The sequence below is a fragment of the Ruditapes philippinarum genome, unplaced genomic scaffold (assembly GCF_026571515.1).
Source record: "Ruditapes philippinarum isolate M1 unplaced genomic scaffold, ASM2657151v2 ctg316_1_1_1_1, whole genome shotgun sequence".
Taxonomy (NCBI): domain Eukaryota; kingdom Metazoa; phylum Mollusca; class Bivalvia; order Venerida; family Veneridae; genus Ruditapes; species Ruditapes philippinarum.
Genome location: NW_026855923.1, coordinates 384,296 through 408,970, shown reverse-complemented (window position 1 = coordinate 408,970; position 24,675 = coordinate 384,296). Strand labels below are relative to the sequence as shown.

The 24,675-nt window shown below is 35.7% G+C and overlaps 1 protein-coding gene across 1 annotated transcript; it reads right to left on the bottom strand.

Moving 5' to 3' along the window:
• Nucleotides 1–3,197: 3,197 nt before the first annotated feature.
• On the bottom strand, nucleotides 3,198–23,220 carry LOC132744837 (uncharacterized). Its single transcript, XM_060733626.1, has 7 exons — nucleotides 23,033–23,220; nucleotides 22,198–22,386; nucleotides 9,321–9,587; nucleotides 8,886–8,948; nucleotides 5,028–5,192; nucleotides 3,849–4,608; nucleotides 3,198–3,349 (listed from the first exon to the last, which is right to left on the bottom strand). Exons 1-7 carry the CDS (start codon nucleotides 23,112–23,114, stop codon nucleotides 3,250–3,252), a joined length of 1,626 nt encoding a protein of 541 aa, XP_060589609.1. The 5' UTR covers nucleotides 23,115–23,220; the 3' UTR covers nucleotides 3,198–3,249.
• Nucleotides 23,221–24,675: the final 1,455 nt, after the last annotated feature.

Sequence of the window (24,675 nt, the reverse complement as noted above, 5' to 3'; positions counted from 1 at the left end):
GTGGCCCACCAGTGTAGGTAGGTATTAATGATTAGATTTTCCAAGACTAGATAGTCTGTGATAGTGGCCCACCAGTGTAGGTAGGTATTTATAATAAGATATTTCAAAACTAGATAGTTTGTAATAGTGGCCCACCAGTGTAAGATTGTATAATAATAAGATAATTCAAGACTAAATAGTTTGTAATAGTGGCCCACCAGTGTAGGTAGGTATTTATAATAAGATATTTCAAGACTAGATAGTTTGTAATAGTGGCCCACCAGTGTAGGTAGGTATTAATAATAAGATATTTCAAGACTAGATAGTTTGTGATAGTGGCCCACCAGTGTAGGTAGGTATTTATAATAAGATATTTCAAAACTAGATAGTTTGTAATAGTGGCCCCACCAGTGTAGGTAGGTATTTATAATAAGATATTTCAAGACTAAATAGTTTGTAATAGTGGTCCACAAGTGTAGGACGGTATTAATAATGAGGTATAGTAAGGTTGAATAAGATTTAATAGTGGGCCACCAATGTAGGTAGGTATTAATAATTAGATATTTCAAGACGAAATAATTTGCAATAGTGGAACACCAGTGTAGGTAGGTATTTATAATAAGATATATTAAGGCTTAATAGGATTTAATAGTGGGCCACCAGTGTAGGTAGGTAATTATAATTGGATATTTCAAGACTAGATAGTATATCATAGATGGGCACCAGTTTAGTTGGGTAATAATAGTTAGGGAGATAAGGACTAGATGGTATGTATGGTTGTCGCCCACTTGTGTAGGTAGGTAATAATAATGAGATATATGAGGACATAAAATGATGCAATATTTAGCCACCAGTGTACGTAGTTAATAATTATAAGATATATAAGGACAAAGTATGATATTATAGTGGTAGATAATAATAATTGGCTATATGAATAGTTATTATAATAAGATTTAAATTCATTTAACATACATTCATATATTTAAGTTCAAAACTAAATACTTTATTTTAATCATGTAATGAGAGCTTGCTTTTTTATAAATGAATATATTGTTTGAGAGCGGATAATACAACTTTAATGACCATACACATTTGATAAGTACTTATAGTAGCTCCACTTATTACCAAAAGACTTAACGTCTTACTTAAATCATCCAATGCACTTAAAATTGAAAACCATGCAAAACTTGCCATAAAATACATTCATGTAATTACCTAAAAGTTTTTATTTACTTCTATTTCTTTCCTTTTTAATGTATACCGTTACATACCTTCTATTTTTGATTGCAGTCTATATGCAACATGATTTAGTTTCTGAAAACTGTTCAACACAATGTTATCACTATCGTGTATTTTTGTACTTTTAATAAAAGGAAAACTTGAGATTGGTCCTTGCTATATTTGTTAAAGAATGTCAATTTTTCAATTTTGCATTTATGTGTAATAAAACTGGTTCAGGATTCAACTTGTGTTTTTGTTTTTTACCATAATTATCCCTTATTTTTATTTTACAAATGTTCTTGCAAACAGGTGCATGACATATTTTACCAGGCAATATTTAGGATTGCCTATCATCCAGTGTTGACCATTTATTTTGAAGAAATATATGACAATATATTTGGATATTTTCTTAATTTACTTTGTTGTCTTTGCATTGGCTTTCCAGTATAAATTACCAGAAATTTAACTGATGACTTCATGACTACTAACCTTAAATGGTTTCTGAATCATGGGTAATAGAAAATGACAATAAAATACGATATGTGCAAATTCCTAGTAATTACTGCTGCAACGATACTATTTTATGGAGTGCATTGTCAAAGATTGCTTCACGTAATCAAGTTAGTGACTGCTACTACAATTACGATATTTTACCAAATTTATTAATGAGGATTGTGTCAATAATTTTTATTATTTATTTATCAAATGTATTATGAAAGAAACGCTTCCTGAAAGCTTCAGGTAAGTGATTGCTGCTGCAGTTATGACATTATACCAATCTTAAATAAGTGCTTCATGTAATGAGAACAGTGATTGATACTAAAATTATGACATTTTACCAAAATGATTGCTTCTAAAAAAATAGTACGTGCTATTTAACATTCATGATATATCAGATACATGAATTGCTTCATTAAATTAGGTAAGTAATTACTGCTACAATTAGTAGATTGTTCTAAATGAGTTGTTAAGGGTTGATTCATAGAAAGGGGTCAATATATGCTTATACAAATTCACATGTGAAAGTTATCAAGAGAGTTTTTCGTTGACATTCAAAGAAAAAGTGGTGTTTTTTCCCGGAAGTTCACTTTGACACAGTGGTGAATTTCTTAAGGTTTTTTTTGTAAAGCTGATGATTGAGAGAGTATATCTATCATTTTCGAATACCTGTATAGAAATATTTTGGGGACTTTGTCAGAATTTTATTCAAAAGACAAGTTTTTTGAAAGAGGATAGTGTTTGGGCATTTTGAAGATCTCCAGAAATATGTCATTATTGTAAAAGGCCTGTTTTACATTTGATACGAAACAGTTTAACATTGATTGAAACTTACACACGATAAATTTATTTAATTTGGTGTTGCATACACCTGTTTTTATTCAATACCAAGCTTACAATCTTGAATGGACTTTATCCATTATTCATTCCGGACAAGACCATTTATCACTTAAGTAAAAATTTCAAAACATGTATTGACTAATCAGCAAACAGTGTAGTCTATAATCAGACAATAGGGATGACCGGCAGATCTTGGTCTTCAATGGTCAAATAGACAGATTCTGAAACCGTCAGCAACGTCATCTGGGATCCTACTCGACTGTAATATGGATTGTCTTCTTGTGCGATCGTATTTGTGAAGTTATGCAGTCCCCAAGTGTGTGGCTAAGGTCATTGTCCCACAGCTGTGGATACGAGTCCCACCAGGGACTTGAATTTTTTTATGTGAGGAATCTATTTAGTTATCTTACAGACCGTCGGTAGTTACTCATGTGTCCGTCCGTGCCTTGACTAGTACATGTTGGGGTTCCCAATGTCTTCTTCCACCAGTAAAGCTGGAAAGTTTCTATATGACCTTTACAATGTTGGTGTGACAAAAAGAGTATTTATGCACGTGAAACAGGTAGTAAATATAGCAAATTATGTAGTGGTACAAAACATAACTCTAATTGTAGGCAATATGCAATAGTTTGAAGGACAATTATCTTAGTAAACAGAAACAAGTCTCAAGAATTTTATTTCTGGCTTCAAGTTCTATTAATCATAAGACGATCAGTGAACCGTAATGTCATATAAGAACATGCACGTTAGTAGAAAAATGTGATACTGATAAATAGTCACGTGATGTGAGGAGCCACTTGACAGGAGAAACCTGAAATATGAAAAAAAAAACATAAATGAAAGAGATAAATTAATTTATTATATACTTATAAATAAACTATATAAATATATGTATACTAAATTGTATAGCGTTGATCCGATGGTAAATATAAGTAATAGTTATAGCGACGAGACTTCTATTATATGGAAACATCATGGCCTGAGGTTACATCCGGGTCTTTTAGGCAAAATGAAGTGTCTTGATTCCTCGCCGATATAGTTGGTCCGAAAAGTTGAGATATGCCACATCACACACACATTTGCATGAATAAATTTAAGGACAAAATATTGTCAATGTCCTAGCAACTAGCTTGAAGAAATTCTAAATTTTATATAACATAGTCAGTAGGAGGACACGTGCATAATTATTATGAAGATAACGACATTTATTGTCTTGTTCGAAACTAATTTAATTGCGCAACCTTTTCGCTTTAATTGATAAAAAGGCAAAGCGCACAATTACAGAACTAATGTAAAATTGTAAGACTTACTTATTAGATTTAACGGCTACAATGCTATCTTCATCTGGGTCTTCTTTCATCGGATGAGGTTTATTAACATTACTCATATCTTTCGTCTGTGGTTCTGTCTGCGGTGTCACGTGATCACCTTCTGCGCGAGTTCGGTTCGTTTGCTCCGGTTCCAACACACTTGTTTCCTCTTCAAACGTATGCGTCACTTTTGGAATTTCATTGTGTTTGCTATTTCCATGTATAGTTTTAGGGCTGTTAAGATATTGTGTCTGTGGTTTTTCTTTGTGAGTGTAACTATTCAGTTTCTTTAATGGTTCAGAGGATGTTGACTTTGAATTTGTATTCATATGATTCTGTGACTTGCTTTGAGGATTCATTCGATGTGGTTTCTCCGTTTCGAAAATTTTCTTTGCCTCTTTAGTCTTGACTGGTTTCTTCGTTTTCACAGTTTCCTTGATTTTTTTTGGTTTCGATGTTTTCTCCGCTGCTATCTTTGCAGCTAGTTGTTCCCCTTTCTCTGTTAAAATTCTACGCGGTGACTCGCAGAGGGCTCCAATGTCCTGGCAATCTTCATAACAATGAAATATTAATCCATCTTCTTGGATAATCAAATTTGGAATTTTACCCATATCAAAATAACTCCGAAGCTGCATACGTTGTTTGTTGAAAAGAAATCTCGCATTCGTCCCTAATTCCTTCCATTTGATAATAAAGCCATTTCCTTCTAATCGCCCAAGCCAAGCGGCGTGAAGTATTTTCTTGAATTTACCTTTATGTGCTTGAAATAAGAAAAGAGATGTATATGATACAACACAGTGCTGGTATAGAAGGAATGTTTCATTTTAATTTAACAGTTTTGAGCATCAACGAATACTTTCAGGTCACAATATTAGTTCTGGACCTGCAAAAACTATTTTGATGTTTGATTATCAGCCTCCGAAAAAAATAGGGGTTTTATTGTAGTATATAACACAAGGGAGTATTGGTAAAATGTGTACATGTACAAGAATAAATGAAGGCTTCATGTTTTTTTTTTCTCTCCAGGTTTTGACATGTTCCCTCCAAAATTAAACCAATAAAACACCTTGCTGATTTACTATTATCAGAGTATTGACAAACTGCGACGTCTAGAAAAGTTATCATTCCTTGATATAAATTTGATATGAGAAATTCACAATACATGTATGTTGTACCTACACGTAACAACTTTCTTGACCTGGCTGTACTTTGCATTATTCGATATCCAGACCAAATTACCGCCTGTCTTGTGGCACGTTTTTTCCGCTTCCGCATGTGTTTCCCTGACTTGACCAATGAAGTAACAATGTTTGTCATATTCGAAATACCTTGGAGGACAGGACACTGAAACAAGAACAAATTTGATGACGTCGCATCATTATATCCATCACGTGCATCTGGGCTGCGTTTCAACGTAAGTTTTCAATAAAAAAAAACTTCATCTTTTTAGTTAAGGTTTCAGACTTTTATTCAATTCATTTACCTTTGAAAAGTTACAAAATACGACGACACGTGCTTTTAATCCGAAATGTGTAAATGTTCATCTGCATCGCTATATTCTGTGTTGGCTGATTTGGTACACTTTGCGCGTTGCGTTGTCGATAGCTAGTTATATCGTTATCGCCTTTTCGTCTTGTCGCTAGCGAAACGGGTCAAACGACACGTCGTGTCACTGTCATCTGTCATCCTGTCGCTAGCAAAAGACGCCAAATGGCGATGACGCCATGTCGCTTGGATATAAGTGTTCCTCTTTTAACTCCAAAGTTGTACTGTTTTATTCTTATCTTTGTTTTACATACGATTAGAGCATCTGTTTCTTAGTTTTATCATGTAAATTGCCATTATTATAAAATGCTATATAAAGGATATTTGTTTGTTTTGCATGTAAGATTGAAATATGATTTCACTGAGTGAACACCAGATGCAATATTTTCACGAGTGGCGTAGCCACGAGTGAAAATATAAAAGCTGGTGATCACGAATGAAACATATTTCAATCTTATATGTAAAACAAATAAATTTTCTTTTTATTTTATGCTTTTTAAGTAATTTTAAGTATTTTTTTTACTAATTTTGCCGCGTATCGTCACGCATTTTCCTTTGTGACGTCATTATATCATTAGGTCATTATATCATGACGTCACATCATAAGTTTTGAAATATAGTTCTGTTAAATTTCTCTTATAAATTTTGTTAAATGTTTAACATGATGTATGATGACATTGACTTTCTTTTCCTAAATAAGCAAATTTACGTATGACGACATTTATTTCTGCCTGTTATTCCATTTGGTTATGATTTTCTTTTCATCCGCATTCAGATATAGTCCGACTACAGTGAAAATTATATTTTATAAATTTCACTAGTGGTTTATCAGAATATAATCATCTGATATATTGTAATAAAACACTGGAATGCATGAAATAAATAGAGGATATTTGTTTGTTTTGCATGTAAGATTGAAATATAATTTCACTGAGTGAACACCAGATGCAATATTTAATATTTAAATATAATAGCTGGTGTTCACGAATGAAATATATTTCAATCTTATATGTAAAACAAATAAATGTTCTTTTTATTTCATGCTTTTTAAGTGATTTTTAGTATTTTTTTTTACTGATTTTGCCGCGTAACGTCGCGCATTCTCCTTTGTGACGTTATCACATCATGACGTCACATCATCAATTTTGAAATATAGTTCTTTTAAATTTCTCTAATTGTGTTACATTTTTAAAATGATGTATGGTGACATCGACTTTCTTTGCTTAAAGAAGCAAATTTTACGTGTGACGGCATTTATTTCTGCCTGTTATTCCATTTAGCTATGATTTTATTTTCATCCGCATTCAGATATAGTCCGGCTACAGTGAAAATTATATTTTATAAATTTCACTCGTGGTTTATCAGAATATAATCATCTGATATATTGTAATAAAACACTGGAATGCATGAAATAAATAGAGGATATTTGTTTAGTTCAGTGTAAGATCGGAATATATTTCACCGAGTGAGCACCAAAAGGTATATTTCACGAGTGGCGCAGCCACGAGTGAAATATGAACTTTTGGTGTTCACAAGGTGCAATATATTTCGATCTTACACTAAACTAAACAAATTTTCTTTTTATTATATGCAAAGAAACGTTTTAAAAAGACATTAAACCTAATACTGAATGAATAGCGCGCCAAATAATAATATAAAGTGACGTCATTTACGACGTCACGTCATTAAGTTGGTACCCAGTACTGTGCACGCTGGTATTTCACTGAAACAACGTAAGGGGCTTAAATTCAAAACAGTGAAATTATCAAAGTGGTAATTTCACTGTTTCAAACAGTGAAATTACCAGTTTTATATCACGGATATATTTCTATAAACCACCGAAAACCATGTAATAAATATAGTTATGTGCTTTACACATTTGTAGTGTCCTGTAATTCTGTATAGAATGATATGTTTTTATGTTGTATTATATTGTACCATGTATATAGATGAGACTTTGATAAATAAATAAATAAATGGATAATTTATATACAAATAGCCAATCCTTTGATTTTAGCCGAGCGACAATGTGATATCGCAACAACACGCCGCACGACAACGCACCGTTTGGTGTGAATCATCAGCGGCATGACGACAAGACGACGCACAAAAGTGTTCCAAATCAGCCACCTTTGTTTCAGAAATAAAAGAGTCTTAACATAAGCGTCATAAGTTAGGACATTCTCTTTGAAGCGAAAATTGTCTCACTTTGTGATATGAGCCGTGTCACGACAAAACCAACATAATGGGTTTGCGACCAGCATGGATCAAGACCAGCCTGCGCATCCGCGCAGTCTGATCAGGATCCATGCTGTTCGCTAGCAGTTTCTTTACTTGTTATAGGGTTGGTAAGCGAACAGCATGAATCCTGATCAGACTGCGCGGAAGCGAAGGCTGGTATGGATCCATGCTGGTCGCAAACCCATTATGTTGGTTTTGTCATGACGCGGCTCATATATTTTAGACTTAGAACTTTCAATGAATCACAAGCCATGTCTTTCAATTTACAGCTTGTTTAAAGAGACTTCACTGAGTTTTTTTACATGACAAGAACAAGATTTATGTTCCAGTTTTTGTAGGTCTTAACCGATAATTTTTGTGTAAAATTTCAGATCATTCGCTCACTCCACTTTTCAAGAATATTTATTTGATTGCGAAAATGATCAAAGGTGAAAAGTGTTGCAACGTTAGGCACTCATATTGGACTAAGACTTATACAAAGAATTTTTTTTTATTTATTTTAGAGAATATTTCTTAATTATCTTTTGCATAGTTTTCTGACTTCAATGCAAAAACTGATTTATGTAAGGGCTTCGGATATAATTTGAGCCGCGTCATGACAAAACCAACATAATGGGTTTGCGACCAGCCTGGATCCAGACCAGCCTGCGCATCCGCGCAGTCTGATCAGGACCCATGCTGTTCGCTATCAGTTTCTCTACTTGTTATAGGGTTTGTAAGCGCACTGCATGGATCCTGATCACAAGGCCACTTTTCCCGTTACAATAACGGGTACTGCTTATTCTTTTTAAAAAGTGTTATAACAGAAAAAAATATGTTCACGACTTTGTTTGGGAAAAAAGTAACATTTTTTTGACCTACTTTAACCTTTGTGCCACAATTCTACAAGCGCAAACCCTCTAATAATTTTATCTGACCAATTGTTTTACACTAATATATGCCGACATTTTAATGTATATGTATATGTATAATTCAACACAATGGTTCTGTGTAAGCGATAGTATATAAAAGTGCATTAATTAAATGCATCGGAAAATAAACGTAAAGACTAATAGTTAACCACAGATATATTATATGTTATTTTGGTTTTGGAGTGATATATGTGGATATATTACCTGCTAAGATTTTATATCGCCCGAGCCGTTAGGCTCCTCTAAAACAAAACCAAAATAACATATAATATGTATCTCCATGAGTAAACAAATATCTAATGTGGTGGGCTGTAGAGTAAAATGTCCAATCAAAACTTACGTTTGGCTCCAACAGGCGGAGGTGGTGTTGGTTTAAGACTGGACGGTGGAAAAGGCGTGTCCTCTATAAAGAAGATAAAACCGTTTGTAAAGTCATGCTTATACGATCTTATGAAACAACATATTTATTTAAACACAAAATTTTCCTATCTTAAAATTGCTTATAAAATATTATGAATTTTGTAAACTTTACTCTTAAGTTGTAAACAATTGAAGCGTCGTGATAATATTTTCAAGGCATATTCTAGGTTTTTGCTGTATCTAAGTATTGATTGTAAGCTCATTAAAAGCACAATATATGAAGACTTTCATCTAGTCAGTGGTTCTATATAAACACAGTTAAACCAAATTGTAGAAATTCAGTTCTATACAGGGTTAATTTCTGCGACTAAAATAGGCTTTGAATCAAAGGACATACAAAAAACGTAGTTCCTACCTGCATCAACGTCATCCGGTAACATTACGTTGGTGCTTTCACAAATCATGTAGTATGACTTAGAACACTTTTCATACCGCCACTTGGCCGTGACGTAATTAAAAACTACGCAATGTTCCCCCGGTTTAATGGCTACTTCATTCGTAGCCTCTTTATCAACCTTAAAGCCTCTGGCCCTCCATTTACCGTCTTTGATATCGGAGATCCAAACTTCTTTGAACGTTTTCGTTATCTTATGGCCCTGGCCACTTCCATGCTGTACAATTTCTGAAATGTATGTATTAATATTGTTATAGTCACTGTATTCAGGGCTGGGAATCAGAACTGCGTCGTATCCTACAAAATGTAAACAACGCCGCCATCTTGGAAGGAAAAAGGTATGTTTTTATTTATAACTCTTTTTGTTGCAAATGATTGAAAACCAGATATATGCAACATTTTCTGCTTCTTTCGGTATAATATGTTGCTCATAGGCACGATCGAGTCATAATTTACATTATTTTTATTTTTAAGACGAACACAGGTTTTTTTTATCAATTCTGGTCATATTTTTTCTTTCCAGGTCCGATACTCGTGCCTGTGATGTTGCTTGTACATACATTTTGAAAAAACAAAAGTTATAGCGAACTTGAAGCTCGGAAGAATTTTTATGAAGTTTTGTGGATACGACGCAGTTCATATTGCTTTATCTATCGTTTTTTCCTATATACTCATTTCAGAGTTAACCATTAACTTCAAAATATAATTTTGCATCATTATTAAAATTCCATTAAAAAGAGATGTTTATTTCTCTCTCCCCCCCCCCCAAAAAAAAACCCCCCAAAAAAAACACACACACACACACACACACGCACGCGCGTCTTTTCAACATTTCAACAATGATAATTTTGGCAATGTACGTCTGTTTTACCGAATAATCACTTGCGCTTGATAAAAATCAGATCATTCACTGTTTATTGCTTTTGAATATTAAAATACGTTGTTTCAACTCCAATATAGCATTTGTTTTGAAAGTTTACTTTGCGGAAGCTACTTTTAAGATAAACATGAACATATTACTTATTTTAAAATAATACCTGAAAAATATCTTATATTTTCATGTTCGTGAAGTACGCGGGCTAACGGGCTGACAGTCTGGCGGGCTAACAATGTGAACTGGGCGGGCTAGCAGTCTAGCGGGCTAACAGTGTGAACTGGGCGGGCTAGCAGTCTAGCGGGATAACAGTGTGAACTGGGCGGGCTAGCAGTCTAGCGGGCTAGCGGTGTGAACTGGGCGGGCTGGCGGCCAGCGGGCTAAAATCTAAAACTGTATTGATTAAACATAAAAATGTTATGATACATTACCTGGCAATGTGAAGTGGGCGGGCTAACAGTGTAGCGGGCTAGCAGTGTGAACTGGGCGGGCTGGCGGGCCAGCGGGCTAAAATCTAAAACTTTATTGATTGAACATTAAAACCTCATGATACATTTCCTAGCAGTGTGAATTGGACGGGCTGACAGTGTAGCGGGCTAGCAGTGTGAACTGGGCGGGCTGGCGGGCCAACGGGCTAAAATCTAAAACTTTATTGATTGAACATAAAAACGTTATGATACATTACCTGGCAGTGTGGAGTGGGCGGGCTAACAGTGTAGCGGGCTAGCAGTGTGAACTGGGCGGTCTGGCGGGCCAGCGGGCTAAAATCTAAAACTTTATTGATTTAACATTAAAACCTCATGATACATTTCCTAGCAGTGTGAATTGGACGGGCTGACAGTGTAGCGGGCTAGCAGTGTGAACTGGGCGGGCTGGCGGGCCAGCGGGCTAAAATCTAAATCTTTATTGATTGAACATAAAAATATTATGATACATTACCTGGCAGTGTGAAGTGGGCGGGCTAACATTGTAGCGGGCTAGCAGTGTGAACTAGGCGGGCTGGCGGGCCAGCGGGCTAAAATCTAAAACTGTATTGATTGAACATAAAAATGTTATAATACATTACCTGGCAGTGTGAAGTGGGCGGGCTAACAGTGTAGCGGGCTAGCAGTGTGAACTGGGCGGGCTGGCGGGCCAACGGGCTAAAATCTAAAACTTTATTGATTGAACATTAAAACCTCATGATACATTTCCTAGCAGTGTTGAATTGGATGGGCTGACAGTGTAGCGGGCTAGCAGTGTGAACTGGGCGGGCTGGCGGGCCAACGGGCTAAAATCTAAAACTTTATTGATTGAACATAAAAACGTTATGATAAATTACCTGGCAGTGTGAAGTGGGCGGGCTAACAGTGTAGCGGGCTAGCAGTGTGAACTGGGCAGGCAGGCGGGCCAGCGGGCTAAAATCTAAATCTTTATATATTGAACATAAAAATGTTATGATACATTACCTGGCAGTGTGGGCGGACTAACAGTGTAGCGGGCTAGCAGTGTGAACTGGGCGGGCTGGCGGGCCAACGGGCTAAAATCTAAAACTTTATTGATTGAACATAAAAATGTTATGATACATTACCTGGCAGTGTGAAGTGGGCGGGTCAACAGTGTAGCGGGCTAGCAGTGTGAACTGGGCGGGCTGGCGGGCCAGCGGGCTAAAATCTAAAACTTTATTGATTGAACATAAAAACGTTATGATACATTACCTGGCAGTGTGAAGTGGGCGGGCTAACATTGTAGCGGGCTAGCAGTGTGAACTGGGCGGGCTGGCGGGCCAGCGGGCTAAAATCTAAAACTGTATTGATTGAACATAAAAATGTTATGATACATTACCTGGCAGTGTGAAGTGGGCGGGCTAACAGTGTAGCGACTAGCAGTGTGAACTGGGCGGGCTGGCGGGCCAGCGGGCTAAACTTTAATACTTAATTGTATCAACATGAAAACCTGATGATATATATTTCTTAGAAGTGTGACAATATGAAAACCTCATGATACATTCTAAGAAGTGTGAAGTGGGAGGGCTGGCGTGTTCATGATTCATTAACTGAAGTCGGCGTTTTTATCATGGCAAAGAAACAGGCACAGTTATTACAGGACTTACAAAAGGGTTAAAACCAAAACCTTTGTACCCGAGCCAACTTGTGGCGAACTGGTTAATATACCGGACTCTCAGTCCAGGGGCAGAGATTTTTCTGGGGTCACTCCTGTCAAATATTCCGTATTGAATTTAAACCATGGTCTCAACCAACCAGGGATGGTTATGGAACTGTCATCTTTTGTTTTAATAGCAAAATCTAGACATTTTTAAAACTCCTTACCCCGGCAGGCTGAAACAAACTACGGACATTAACACTTAATTTTAGTGCTTTGACCGAGTATACTCAGCCTTTGCGAACATCGTAGATCTACATCAGTCGGTGCGCATTCGCGCCGTCTGCCAAGAATCTACACTGTTTACTGCCCAACCACTGAGTATGATTCTAGTATCCAGGCACCGAACATTGTGGAACCTGATCAACCGGCTCTTGTTAGCGCCTATTGATATAACTCAAAAACGAGAACGGTGACCCCACATTCTTTTTTGCTTAAAATGTTTCTGTTATCATATTTTAACAACATGCCAAGTTTAAAGAAATTCTATTGAACAGTTTTAATTTTGCCTATATGCCTATATGAAAACTCCCGAAAACGTCATTAAGGGTTAAAAATAAAATATCAACCAAAAGAGTTTTTATCGTCTTTTTATTAATAAAAAGTTTCTGCGCCGATGGCAACAGTTGCTTCTCTGTGATCAAAACTCTGATTTTCATTTTTTCAATACGGGCGTTGACAAGAAAATACAAGAAAATGCGAGTTTGTTATCGTATTATATTTTCAATTTGATAGAACTTATGCTGCGCTTCGCGTGGCTTGCAATAAGTTCCATAAAATTAAAAAACTAAACAATAACCTATACTTATAACAATCTCAAATATTATGCAAAAGTTATTTTTCAAAAAATATTAAGAAATGTCAAGGAACAGTATTTGTGGTTAATAAACCTTTCGAAAATTTCGAAATTTTTCACGAGCTTATGCATTCTTACTGACAACATGCAACATAAAAATATTTCTGAATACATACACAAGCCAACAAAGTTTATGTATCGTGGATGTGCATAATACATTAGTTCAAACGAATGAACAAACATAAAAATCATTACATGAAAAACGTTAGATAATTTTCAAAAATATAAAAATGAATGACAATTGTTGAATAAATATTGTCAAACATATTGCAAATTGTCCATTTATATACTGAAAGTAACTTAGCGTTTGATGCTATGGTAATTCTTTGTTGTTCTTAGGTGTGGGCCTTAAAATGATTTTAGATTTTCGAGAAAAAATACAACAACATAATTTAAACAAGAAATCAATAATACAGTCAAATCAAGATAACTTGATCAAATTTGCCATGCATATAGATTAATATACCTTGAATGAAAATATTGTATGCATGATTACAACATATGAGAGAGACACATAAACTAAATGTATTTATTAGAAGCAAAGATAACCCTAATTCTGATATAACTAGCATTAGACAACTGTCATTCATTTCTGGATGACACTCGAATAGACATTAGTTAAAATAAGAAATTACTTGCCCATAAAGGTTAAAAGCTATAAAACATGCATATGTGCTACAAAATCAAATATTTTCAACCTATAGGTAAACGATGATATTTGTCACACTGCTATCCCGCTACACTGTTAGCCCTCCCACTTCATACTGCTAGGAAATGTATCATGAGGTTTTAATGTTGATTCAATTAAGTATTAAAGTTTAGCCCGCTGGCCCGCCAGCCCGCCCAGTTCACACTGCTAGCCCGCTACACTGTTAGCCCACCCACTTTACACTGCTAGGAAATGTATCATGTGGTTTTAATGTTGATTCAATTAAGTATTAGAGTTTATCCCGCCAGCCCGCCGCCCAGTTCACACTGCTAGCCCGCTACACTGTTTATCCCGCCCACTTCACACTGCTAGGAAATGTATCATGTGGTTTTAATGTTGATTCAATTAAGTATTAAAAGGTTTTTCCCGTTGGCCCGCCAGCCCGCCCAGTTCACACTGCTAGCCGCTACACTGTTAGCCCGCCCACTTCACACTGCTGAGAAATGTATCATGAGGTTTTAATGTGGATTCAACTAAGTATTAGAGTTTAGCCCGCTGGTCCGCCAGCCCGCCCAGTTCACACTGCTAGCCCGCTACACTGTAAGCCCGCCCACTTCACACTGCAGGTAATGTATCATAACATTTTTATGTTCAATCAATAAAGTTTTAGATTTTAGCCCGCTGGCCCGCCAGCCCGCCCAGTTCACACTGCTAGCCCGCTACACTTTCAGCCCGTCCAATTCACACTGTTAGGAAATGTATCATGAGGTTTAAATGTTGAATCAATAAAGTTTTAGATTTTAGCCCGTTGGCCCGCCAGCCCGCCCAGTTCACACTGCTAACCCGCTACACTGTCAGCCCGTCCAATTCACACTGTTAGGAAATGTATCATGAGGTTTTTATGTTGAATCAATAAAGTTTTAGATTTTAGCCGCTGGCCCGCCAGCCGCCCAGTTCCACTGCGAGCCCGCTACACTTTTAGCCCGCCCACTTCACACTGCCAGGTAATGTATCAAAACGTTTTTATGTTGAATCAATAAAGTTTTAGATTTTAGCCCGTTGGCCCGCCAGCCCGCCCAGTTCACACTGCTAGCCCGCTACACTGTCAGCCCGTCCAATTCACACTGCTAGGAAATGTATCATTAGGTTTTAATGTTGAATCAATAAACTTTTAGATTGTAGCCCGCTGACCCGCCATCCCGCCCAATTCACACTGCTAGCCCGCTACACTGCTAGTCCGCCCACTTCACACTGCCAGGTAATGTATCATAACGTTTTTATGTTCAATCAATAAAGTTTTAGATTTTAGCCCGTTGGCCCGCCAGCCCGCCCAGTTCACACTGCTAGCCTATTACACTGTCAGCCCGTCCAATTCACACTGCTAGGAAATGTATCATGAGGTTTAAATGTTCAATCAATAAAGTTTTAGATTTTAGCCCGCTGGCCCGCCAGCCCGCCCAGTTCACACTGCTAGCCCGCTACACTGCTAGCCCGCCCACTTCACACTGCCAGGTAATGTATCATAACGTTTTTATGTTCAATCAATAAAGTTTTAGATTGTAGCCCGTTGGCCCGCCAGCCCGCCCAATTCACACTGCTAGCCCTTTACACTGTTAGCCCGCCCACTTCACACTGCCAGGTAATGTATCATATCATTTTTATGTTCAATCAATAAAGTTTTAAATTTTAGCCCGCTGGCCCGCCAGCCTGCCCAGTTCACACTGCTAACCCGCTACACTGTCAGCCCGTCCAATTCACACTGTTAGGGAATGTATCATGAGGTTTTAATGTTTGAATCAATAAAGTTTTAGATTTTAAGCCCGCTGGCCCGCCAGCCCGCCCAGTTCACACTGCTAGCCCGCTACACTGTTAGCCCGCCCACTTCACACTGCCAGGTAATGTATCATAACATTTTTATGTTTAAACAATAAAGTTTTAGATTTTAGCCCGCTGGCCCGCCAGCCCGCCCAGTTCACACTGCTAGCCCGCTACACTTTCAGCCCGTCCAATTCACACTGTTAGGAAATGTATCATGAAGTTTTAATGTTGAATCAATAAAGTTTTAGATTTTAGCCCGCTGGCCCGCCAGCCCACCCAGTTCACACTGCTAGCCCGCTACACTGTCAACCCGTCCAATTCACACTGTTAGGAAATGTATCATGAGGTTTTAATGTTGAATCAATAAAGTTTTAGATTTTAGCCCGCTGGCCCGCCAGCCCGCCCAGTTCCCACTGCTAGCCCGCTACACTTTTAGCCCGCCCACTTCACACTGCCAGGTAATGTATCAAAACGTTTTTATGTTGAATCAATAAAGTTTTAGATTTTAGCCCGTTGGCCCGCCAGCCCGCCCAGTTCACACTGCTAGCACGCTACACTGTCAGCCCGTCCAATTCACACTGCTAGGAAATGTATCATGAGGTTTTAATGTTCAATCAATAAAGTTTTAGATTTTAGCCCGCTGGCCCGCCAGCCCGCCCAGTCCACACTGCTAGCCCGCTACACTGCTAGCCCGCCCACTTCACACTGCCAGGTAATGTATCATAACGTTTTTATGTTCAATCAATAAAGTTTTAGATTTTAGCCCGTTGGCCCGCCAGCCCGCCCAGTTCACACTGCTAGCCCGCTACACTGTCAGCCCGTCCAATTTACACTGCTAGGAAATGTATCATGAGGTTTTAATGTTGAATCAAATAAAGTTTTAGATTTTAGCCCGCTGGCCCGCCAGCCCGCCCAGTTCACACTGCTAGCCTGCTACACTGCTAGCCCGCCAAGTTCACACTGCTAGCCCGCTAGACTGCTAGTCCGCCCAGTTCACACTGTTAGCCCGCTAGACTGCTAACCCGCCCAGTTCACACTGTTAGCCCGCTAGGCTTGCTAGCCCGCCCAGTTCACACTGTTAGCCCGCTAGACTGCTAGCCCGCTCAGTTCATACTGTTAGCCCGCTAGACTGCTAGCCCGTTAGCCCGCGTACTTCACGGACATTATATTTTCCTGTATTATTCCGACATTTTTTGCAAAAATATAGAAGACTATGAACTCGAGTCACAAAATTCATTTTGGCTAGCTAAGCTCTATGTAAACTGTAGTGCTACATGCTCTAGGTAATGACTGTTTTTTGTGGTTTTATTTCAAACTTGAGCTCTACATTCTAGCTTTACTGGAGGCAAGGACCTCATGTGCGCCTTCTACATTACTTCGGGCAAAATGTTGCACCTGCAAAGAACCATCGACATTTTGAAGCTAGCTCGATAGGTTCTCCGAAAGTCCCTGGTGGTTTTCGAATTCACATCAGTTCAGGGCAAGTTATATGAAGTCAGTAAACATAAACAGCTCGACCTTGGCCGGATACACCTGACTGTATATATTATAATTGTTTCAATTGTTAACTATTGCCTAACGTCAGCTGTACATATAAGCAGATTTTTTATATAAACCGCTGCTATGAAGTTTTAGATGCCATGTCTTAAGTATATGGAAAACTCAATCCGTTAATCAGACCTCAATTTCTCTCGTCCCGGCTTAAATTGAATGGAGGGGAAACTTCTACAATAATATTGAAGCATATACCTGTATCAAGATCAAGATCGGTATAGTAAGTATGATATGTTGAAAATTTGAACAATATCAATCTACAAACAACAAATTTATACCAAAAAATGTACCAGTCGGGTTATAAGGTGACTTTGAATGTATAATAATTTTAAAAATTCAATGTTCATTTAAGAGAGGAATAATAATTTATTTCAAGTACCGATTAAAGTTTCAACTGTTCTCACCGATTTTTTTAGAAAATGAATACAATCTAATCGGCGCGTAAAAGACATAAAGTAATACGGAGTTGTCGGAAATTGTTGTTCATATTAACAAAGTTATACCTCTCTTCCGACAGCAAGAGACATTTTCAAAATTTGTCTTTCTTTTTTTTTAAACAAAAGTCATTCCGGATTGATACAGCGTCCAGGGGAGGTACCCTGGAATATTGAAAATTTGTATATGATAAAGTCACCATCCCCATTAGTTTCAAACTCACAAGCACAAGTTTACAAGCATTATAAAGCAACACTAGAACACGTTGTCATATGGGTGTACGATCACGTGTTTCAATGTGTTTTGCATTTGATTGAAATCCTTAATATAATTTGTATGACATTTTCCATTTTCGTGGAACCAATGAGTGACCTATTGACTTAAGTTGTATGCAAAGTCACTTGTGTGCATTTATAATGATAGAAAAAATCGCAAACAAGAGATGTTGTTGGACGTCACTAGCATAGCCACGTATGAAATATGATAATGTCCATGCCACAAGATGAAAATAAATCATTTATTTAATTTTACCCATGAAATATGGTGTATATCAGTCAAATATATTTCTTTTTTTTTAATAAATATGAAACATAAATATGAAATTGGGCGGAGTCAAACTAATATTTATTTTAAGGGACTTCTTTCGCCTTTTTTTTGAAAAATCTAATAAATACAAAACAACTTTTTGTTGAATTTTGCTTTGAAAACTATCTAGAATGATAAAAAATGGTCTAACTAAGAAAATTAATCCGAACACCAATATCAATATATAAGAAAGATTGTTAAGAATCCAGTTAATTGTCATAGATATGTAAATATACGATCGCTTAAAAATTACTCTAAAGAAAATTGTATTGCGGAGTTGACTCAAAAAGACTGGAGTTATTGCTTTTATTCTTTAATGTTAATAACGCATGGTATAATTTTTAGAAAATTTTCACTGATTTATTAGATAAGATTGCTCCATTTAAGGAAATGAGACTTAAAAATCAAACTGAACCTTGGATAGATTCAAATATTCTAGATCTGATACATAGGCGAGAGAAAGCATATGCAAGGTATAGAAAAAGTCGTAATAATTCTGACAAGATTTTGTTCAATAAACTTCGCAATGAAGTACAACGATCTATAAAATTGGCAAAATCTAAATTCTACTTAAGGGCAAATATTAGATAATAAGAACGACAATAAGAAACTATGGCAGAATATCAAATCCCTTGGTTACAGTAACAATAAAAAAGAAAGTCCGAATATTGTTTTGTCGATTGATGGTGAAACTTATCACGATCTTTGTAGAGTTGCAAGTCATTTTAATAACTTCTTTACAAATATTGCATCTAATTTAGTACTAATAATATCTGTCATATGTTGCGGTTCGGACCGGAATATCCGTCCCGAGGGGACCCGCCCATGGGCGGGTTCCCGAGGGACGGATATTCCGATCCGAACGGCAAACATATGAAAGATATTTTTTCTTGCATATTCTGCCATATTATTTCATATTTAAAATGGTTTACCTCAATATGATATATGTTCATGGAAATTAAAGTCATTTCATCCATAACTATTTTCTTACAATAGCGTATGAACTTACAACTTAAATAACAACGGCGAAATGACGTCATCCTTAGCACATATTTCCCTTCTAAAACGACGTCATTTTAACGCGGTTCATTCATAAATGGCGCTAAAATGACGTTGTTGTTTGGCACGCGACTCATCTGGCACCCCCCCATGCCAGATGAAATTTCCGGCATGGGTAAAACTCACGGAAACGCCAGTCTGCTATGCAAGAAACAAACTTCCGGCAGCAAAGACTTTGTGGCATCCGATACAATAAAGAATTTTTATAGGAACATATCACAAAAAGAGTTTCACCTTCATCATGTAAGTGAGGAGTTTGTATATAAAGAATAATGTAGGCTTAATATAAACAAAAGCACTGGATTAGATGGTATCCCTGCAAAATATCTTAAAGATGGTGCTGATATGTTAAAAATCCCTATAACTTATATTGTGAATTCTTCAATATCAGAGGGGGTTGTCCAAGATGATATGAAAACCTCTACACAAAAAGAATAGTAAGCGAGATGTCGGGAATTACAGACCAGTTAGTATTTTATGTATTGTATCCAAGATTCTAGAACGGGCCGTGTATGTACAATTTGAGTCATTTCTAAGAACTAATAATCTAATTTACGAACACCAGTCCGGGTTTCGGAAATCTCATTCAACTGACACATGTCTTATTTACCTACTTGACTATGTCCGTACAAAAAGCTCCAAAGGGTTACTCACTGGTATAATTATGATGGACTTACAAAAAGCATTTGATACCGTCATTAGGTGTCAAATCTATTTCTTTGTTTAAATCATACTTGTCAGGAAGGTATCAAAAGGTAAGTTTTGGTAAAGTTTTTTCTGACTCAATTCCTATTACATGTGGGGTCCTTCAGGGCAGTATTTGGGGTCCTCTTCTATTTCTCTGCTACGTTAATGACATGGTAACTAGTATCGATTCTGATTGCAAGTTAATTTTATATGCAGATGATAGCACACTATTATTTTCGCATAAGGATCCAAAAATTATAGCCCAAAAACTTTGAAAGGTTTAGGAACGATGCTCAGATTGGTTAGTTGATAATAAATTATCTCTACACCTGGGCAAGACTGAATGTATGCTATTTGGTTCTAAATCAAAAAATTAATTATTTACAATTTTTTTCCATTTCATGTAATGAACAAACAATAAAGTATTCGTCTGAAGTTAAATATCTTGGTTTGAATATTGATTGTTACCTATCAGGAGATAAAATTGTCAAGAACATTCTTTCAAAGGTGAATGGAAGATTACATTTTCTATACCGTTACAAAAATTGTTTATCAGAAGAAATAAAGAAACAGTTATGTCCTGCCCTTTTGCTGTGTCACTTTGATTATTCTTCATCTTCTTGGTACGAAGGACTGAGTAAGTCACTGAAGCACAAACTTCAAGTAGCTCAAAATAAGGTTGTGCGCTTTATAAAAGACTATACCCCTAGGACTTCGGTGACAAATAAGGTTCTGTGTGATCTTAAAATATCTAAAAATATTAAATGTCAATGATAGAGTTATACAGTTAAGACTCAACCACATTCTTAAAGTTTATTACAACAAAAGCCCTTCTTATTTAAAAGAATTGTTTAAGGTTTGTAGAATATCCAATTTAAGATATGGTAATTTTAATTTTGTTTTGCCTCAAAATGATTCTCATGTTAAAAACACATTTTTCTACAATGCCATAAAAGACTGGAATTCTTTACCAGACAACTTTAGATCAATTGACAATATCCAAACATTTAAAACGAAAGTAAAACTTTTTTAAGTTATGAAAATGATAAACAAGTGAATAATATGTTTTATTTATTATTAAATTGATGTGTAACTTATGATAAGGTTTTGTAACATGTTTATGTTGTACTTGATATGTTTTAGTTTAAACGAAATTTATTTCATTTTGTTTGTGTACAATGTACTTGTCTTATTATATTGAAAAATTTGTCTTGATGAAAATTGTCATTTATATTAACTTCTTTATAATTCATTTATTATTATGTTAGTTATTGTAATAATTTTACAGGAAATTGACCCCATTGGAAAATAAGCTTTTAGCTTAATGGGCAATCCTAGGGTAACATAGAACATACTCATTAATTAATCTTATAATCATTTTTGTTGCATTTATGTGTGTGTTCATATATATATATATGTAAGTTGATATATGTGATTACATTGTGGTTTAAACATATTTATTTAAGCTCGATTGCGAAACAAGTTCTTGCAACTTATATTAATCACTTTTCGATTACATTGTACGTGTTTATGTCTATTTCCTGAATAAATCGATACGATCTTTAATTCAGTCATTAACGCTGTACAGACGTTTAAAGAGTTGATTACGTGACGTCACAATTTAGCGCTAAATATCGCGTTCAAAACAAGACAATAATTAATATATTACTGCGCGCTGTACAATTCGTAGCAAAGGGGGTTTGTAACCACTTTTCTTTGACATTAAAATTAAATAAAAAGGTTATTTTTTCGGTTTTCGTGAAATATGGTAGATCTATATATTTTCACTCAACATGATAAAATGCCACATACTTTCAATCGCCGTCCCGGCTCGTGAAAATATGTGGCTTTTTATCATGTTGAGTGAAAATATATTCCATATTCCACTCAAACGCAAAAATATCCTCTTAGTAATTATAGAATAAAACATTCTGTTTTAAGACATTACGATTTGAAAGACTTTCCGTTCAATTTTGTGTTGTGGCTGAAATTATAAGAAGTCCGGTAAAACACTAGTGAAAACACGGAAAATATGTTTCACTGCAGTGAAAAATAAATTTTTACTGTGAAAATACGCATTTTATTTCATGAATATTTCTCAGTATTTCATTTATAAGTACATGTACGTGTACATAATAATAGAAATACTGACATATATTAAAAGCCAAATGATATTTACCTTTAACAAATGCAGAGAGTTTTTTGGCTTTTGATGCGCTTGTTATTGCGACTAGACGTCCCCTATACCCATGACATTGTCTGTTGGCTGATTTCGCCGTGCGAGTGTATGGAACAAATTTCCAGCAATAATTATATTTTTCTCCATTTATTCGCTCGTAGGACTTTTTGAAGTAACCGATGCATTCCACTGAAAAAATAATAAAAAAGTGTTAAAAAAAGGAAAAAAAAACCAACAAACAACAAAAATAAATAATAATAATAATAATTTTAATAATAATAATAAATAATAATAATAATAATAATAGTAATAATAATAATAATAATAATAAAAATAATTCAATAATAATAATAATAATAATATTGATAATAATGGTTCAAGCGAGAAAATTGGTTGCCAACTGGACAAAATGGGTACTGAGTTATGAATATTTACAACTCTCAATAATTTTCTTCAGATAAGTGAGTTTGCATGTTATTTTGGAAAAAAATATATGCCCATTTCTAAAAACAATTTTTATGACACACTCGGCTTTAAGTTGTATCTTCCTAGCTTTTGATTTGACGAAGTTATCATAGATATAATCTGACCAGTAATGTATAATTATATATTTTTTATTTGACAGATGACAATTCTGGTCGGATTTTCTTCTCATTTATTCTTATCTTTTAGTTTTGAAGTTCACCAAACAAGACGAAACATATTTTTGTCAATACTGTGTAAATGTTTTACTTGCATTTTAATTTTCAATACAGTATATTAATTCAAGAACAGTTGAATTTTTAAAGTAGAAGTAAATGTGTAAAATAAAAATTTAAATCTAGAGTATACTTACTGCCCTGTTGAGAACCGTCATCTGAATGAAAACAGCAGATACACAAAAACAAGAACACTTGTACGTTTAAACTAATTCTCATGTCCCTTTCACCATTTTCTTAAATTATTTCCTATATTCTTCTGTTTCAAATATTTTCCATTATTTCCGGTCCTAATTTTACATGACGTCATTATTTGGCGCCAAATGACGCCACTGTCTGAACTGAAGGAAATGAAATTAAGGATTAATCCCCTTGTTGAATATAATTTAATAATAATAATAATAATAATAATAATTATTATAATATCTTTATTTAAAGGAACTCAACTGAGGTTTATAAGCCTAAAACATGAAATTTTATTTTTTCACACAGATAAACATGAGCACTTAAAACAAAAATATTAATAAAATATAACCAAGAAATATAGAAGAAATACATTGAAAATCATGTTTGTGCTATTCTCAGTCCAATTTGAGTGAAAAGCGTTTAAACGCTTTTCAATTTTGGGTCATTTTTCACTTTTATAATAATTATTCTGGAAAAACAGAGCAAGCTAATGATCTGAAATTTTGCACATAAGTTATTAGCATAGATTTACATCAAATGGAGTAATAATCTCAAAAAATTATTTCCAGTCCCGTCATGTTAAAAAACCTCAGTGGAGTCCCTTTAAAGAAGGTAACACATTAAGAAAATACAACAGCAATCATATATATCTTATTTCCAATATGGCCTTCGTAGTCGTATAGCAGCCGCGAAACATCAGCAATATTCATAATTCATACGTGCTTGTTACTTAATGCACACGTGACCACAGGGATAAGACGCTTTGATCTGATACTATCCCCTACCTGACCCCCTCCTTCCAGTCCCTGTTACAACCCCCAAAAATATGTTCTTAAGTCAATCCACATGAAGTATTCATAACAACAATGATATGAGTATTCATAACAACAATGATATGACACAACGTTACACAATTTTCATTATACCTCTATAGTATTAGTTATCTATAGAAGGGTAGCAACTCTTGCGCCCTTCCAGTGCTTTGATTTTACCCAAGTTTATATTCAATGACATAACTCAGCCAAAACTCTATATATTTTAAAAACTCTCTCGATCAATAGAGTATAGATATATGATTGTATAAAATGACATCATCCATTTTAAGCAGTGTTAAGCAGTGTTAAGTATTTTGTTTCATACGGGCACTGAAACATCCGGTAACGTGAAATCCGACAAGATCTGATTCACTTCCCACGACTGAATCGCTAAAAAGATGCAACGTTGCGCAAGAAATGATCGGTGACACTCACCAAAGAAAATCCGGTCCAAATTTATTTTATACCGTAGCTACACAAACAAAATATAAAACGGGTATTTTCTTCGTCACTGCACACAAACTTTACCCGGAATACTCTTAATTTTATTGACGATCTTTTGAACGATAAAAGTAGAGTATTCCGGATAAGGCATTTGATATGGAGGCATGAGAGAAGAAGAAAATGTCCGTTTTGCATTTCTTCGTGTAGCTCTGTAACACCGCAAAACGTCCGTACCGCAAAACGTACGTTTATGGACGTTTTTCGGCGCATATCGTCCACATTTTTCGGACGTACATTTAGCGGCAAAAAGGCATGGTCCTGCCGCATAACGTCCA

What these genes read in the sequence shown, in the direction of transcription:
- LOC132744837 (XM_060733626.1), bottom strand. Translation starts at nt 23,114, where the DNA reads ATGAGAATTAGTTTAAACGTACAAGTGTTCTTGTTTTTGTGTATCTGC. An exon ending in TGACGGTTCTCAACAGGGCA is followed by an intron (nt 22,387 to 23,032) that starts GTAAGTATACTC and finishes TTATTTTTTCAG; the next exon opens with TGGAATGCATCGGTTACTTC. An exon ending in GGTCAAGAAAGTTGTTACGT is followed by an intron (nt 4,609 to 5,027) that starts GTAGGTACAACA and finishes TCTTATTTCAAG; the next exon opens with CACATAAAGGTAAATTCAAG.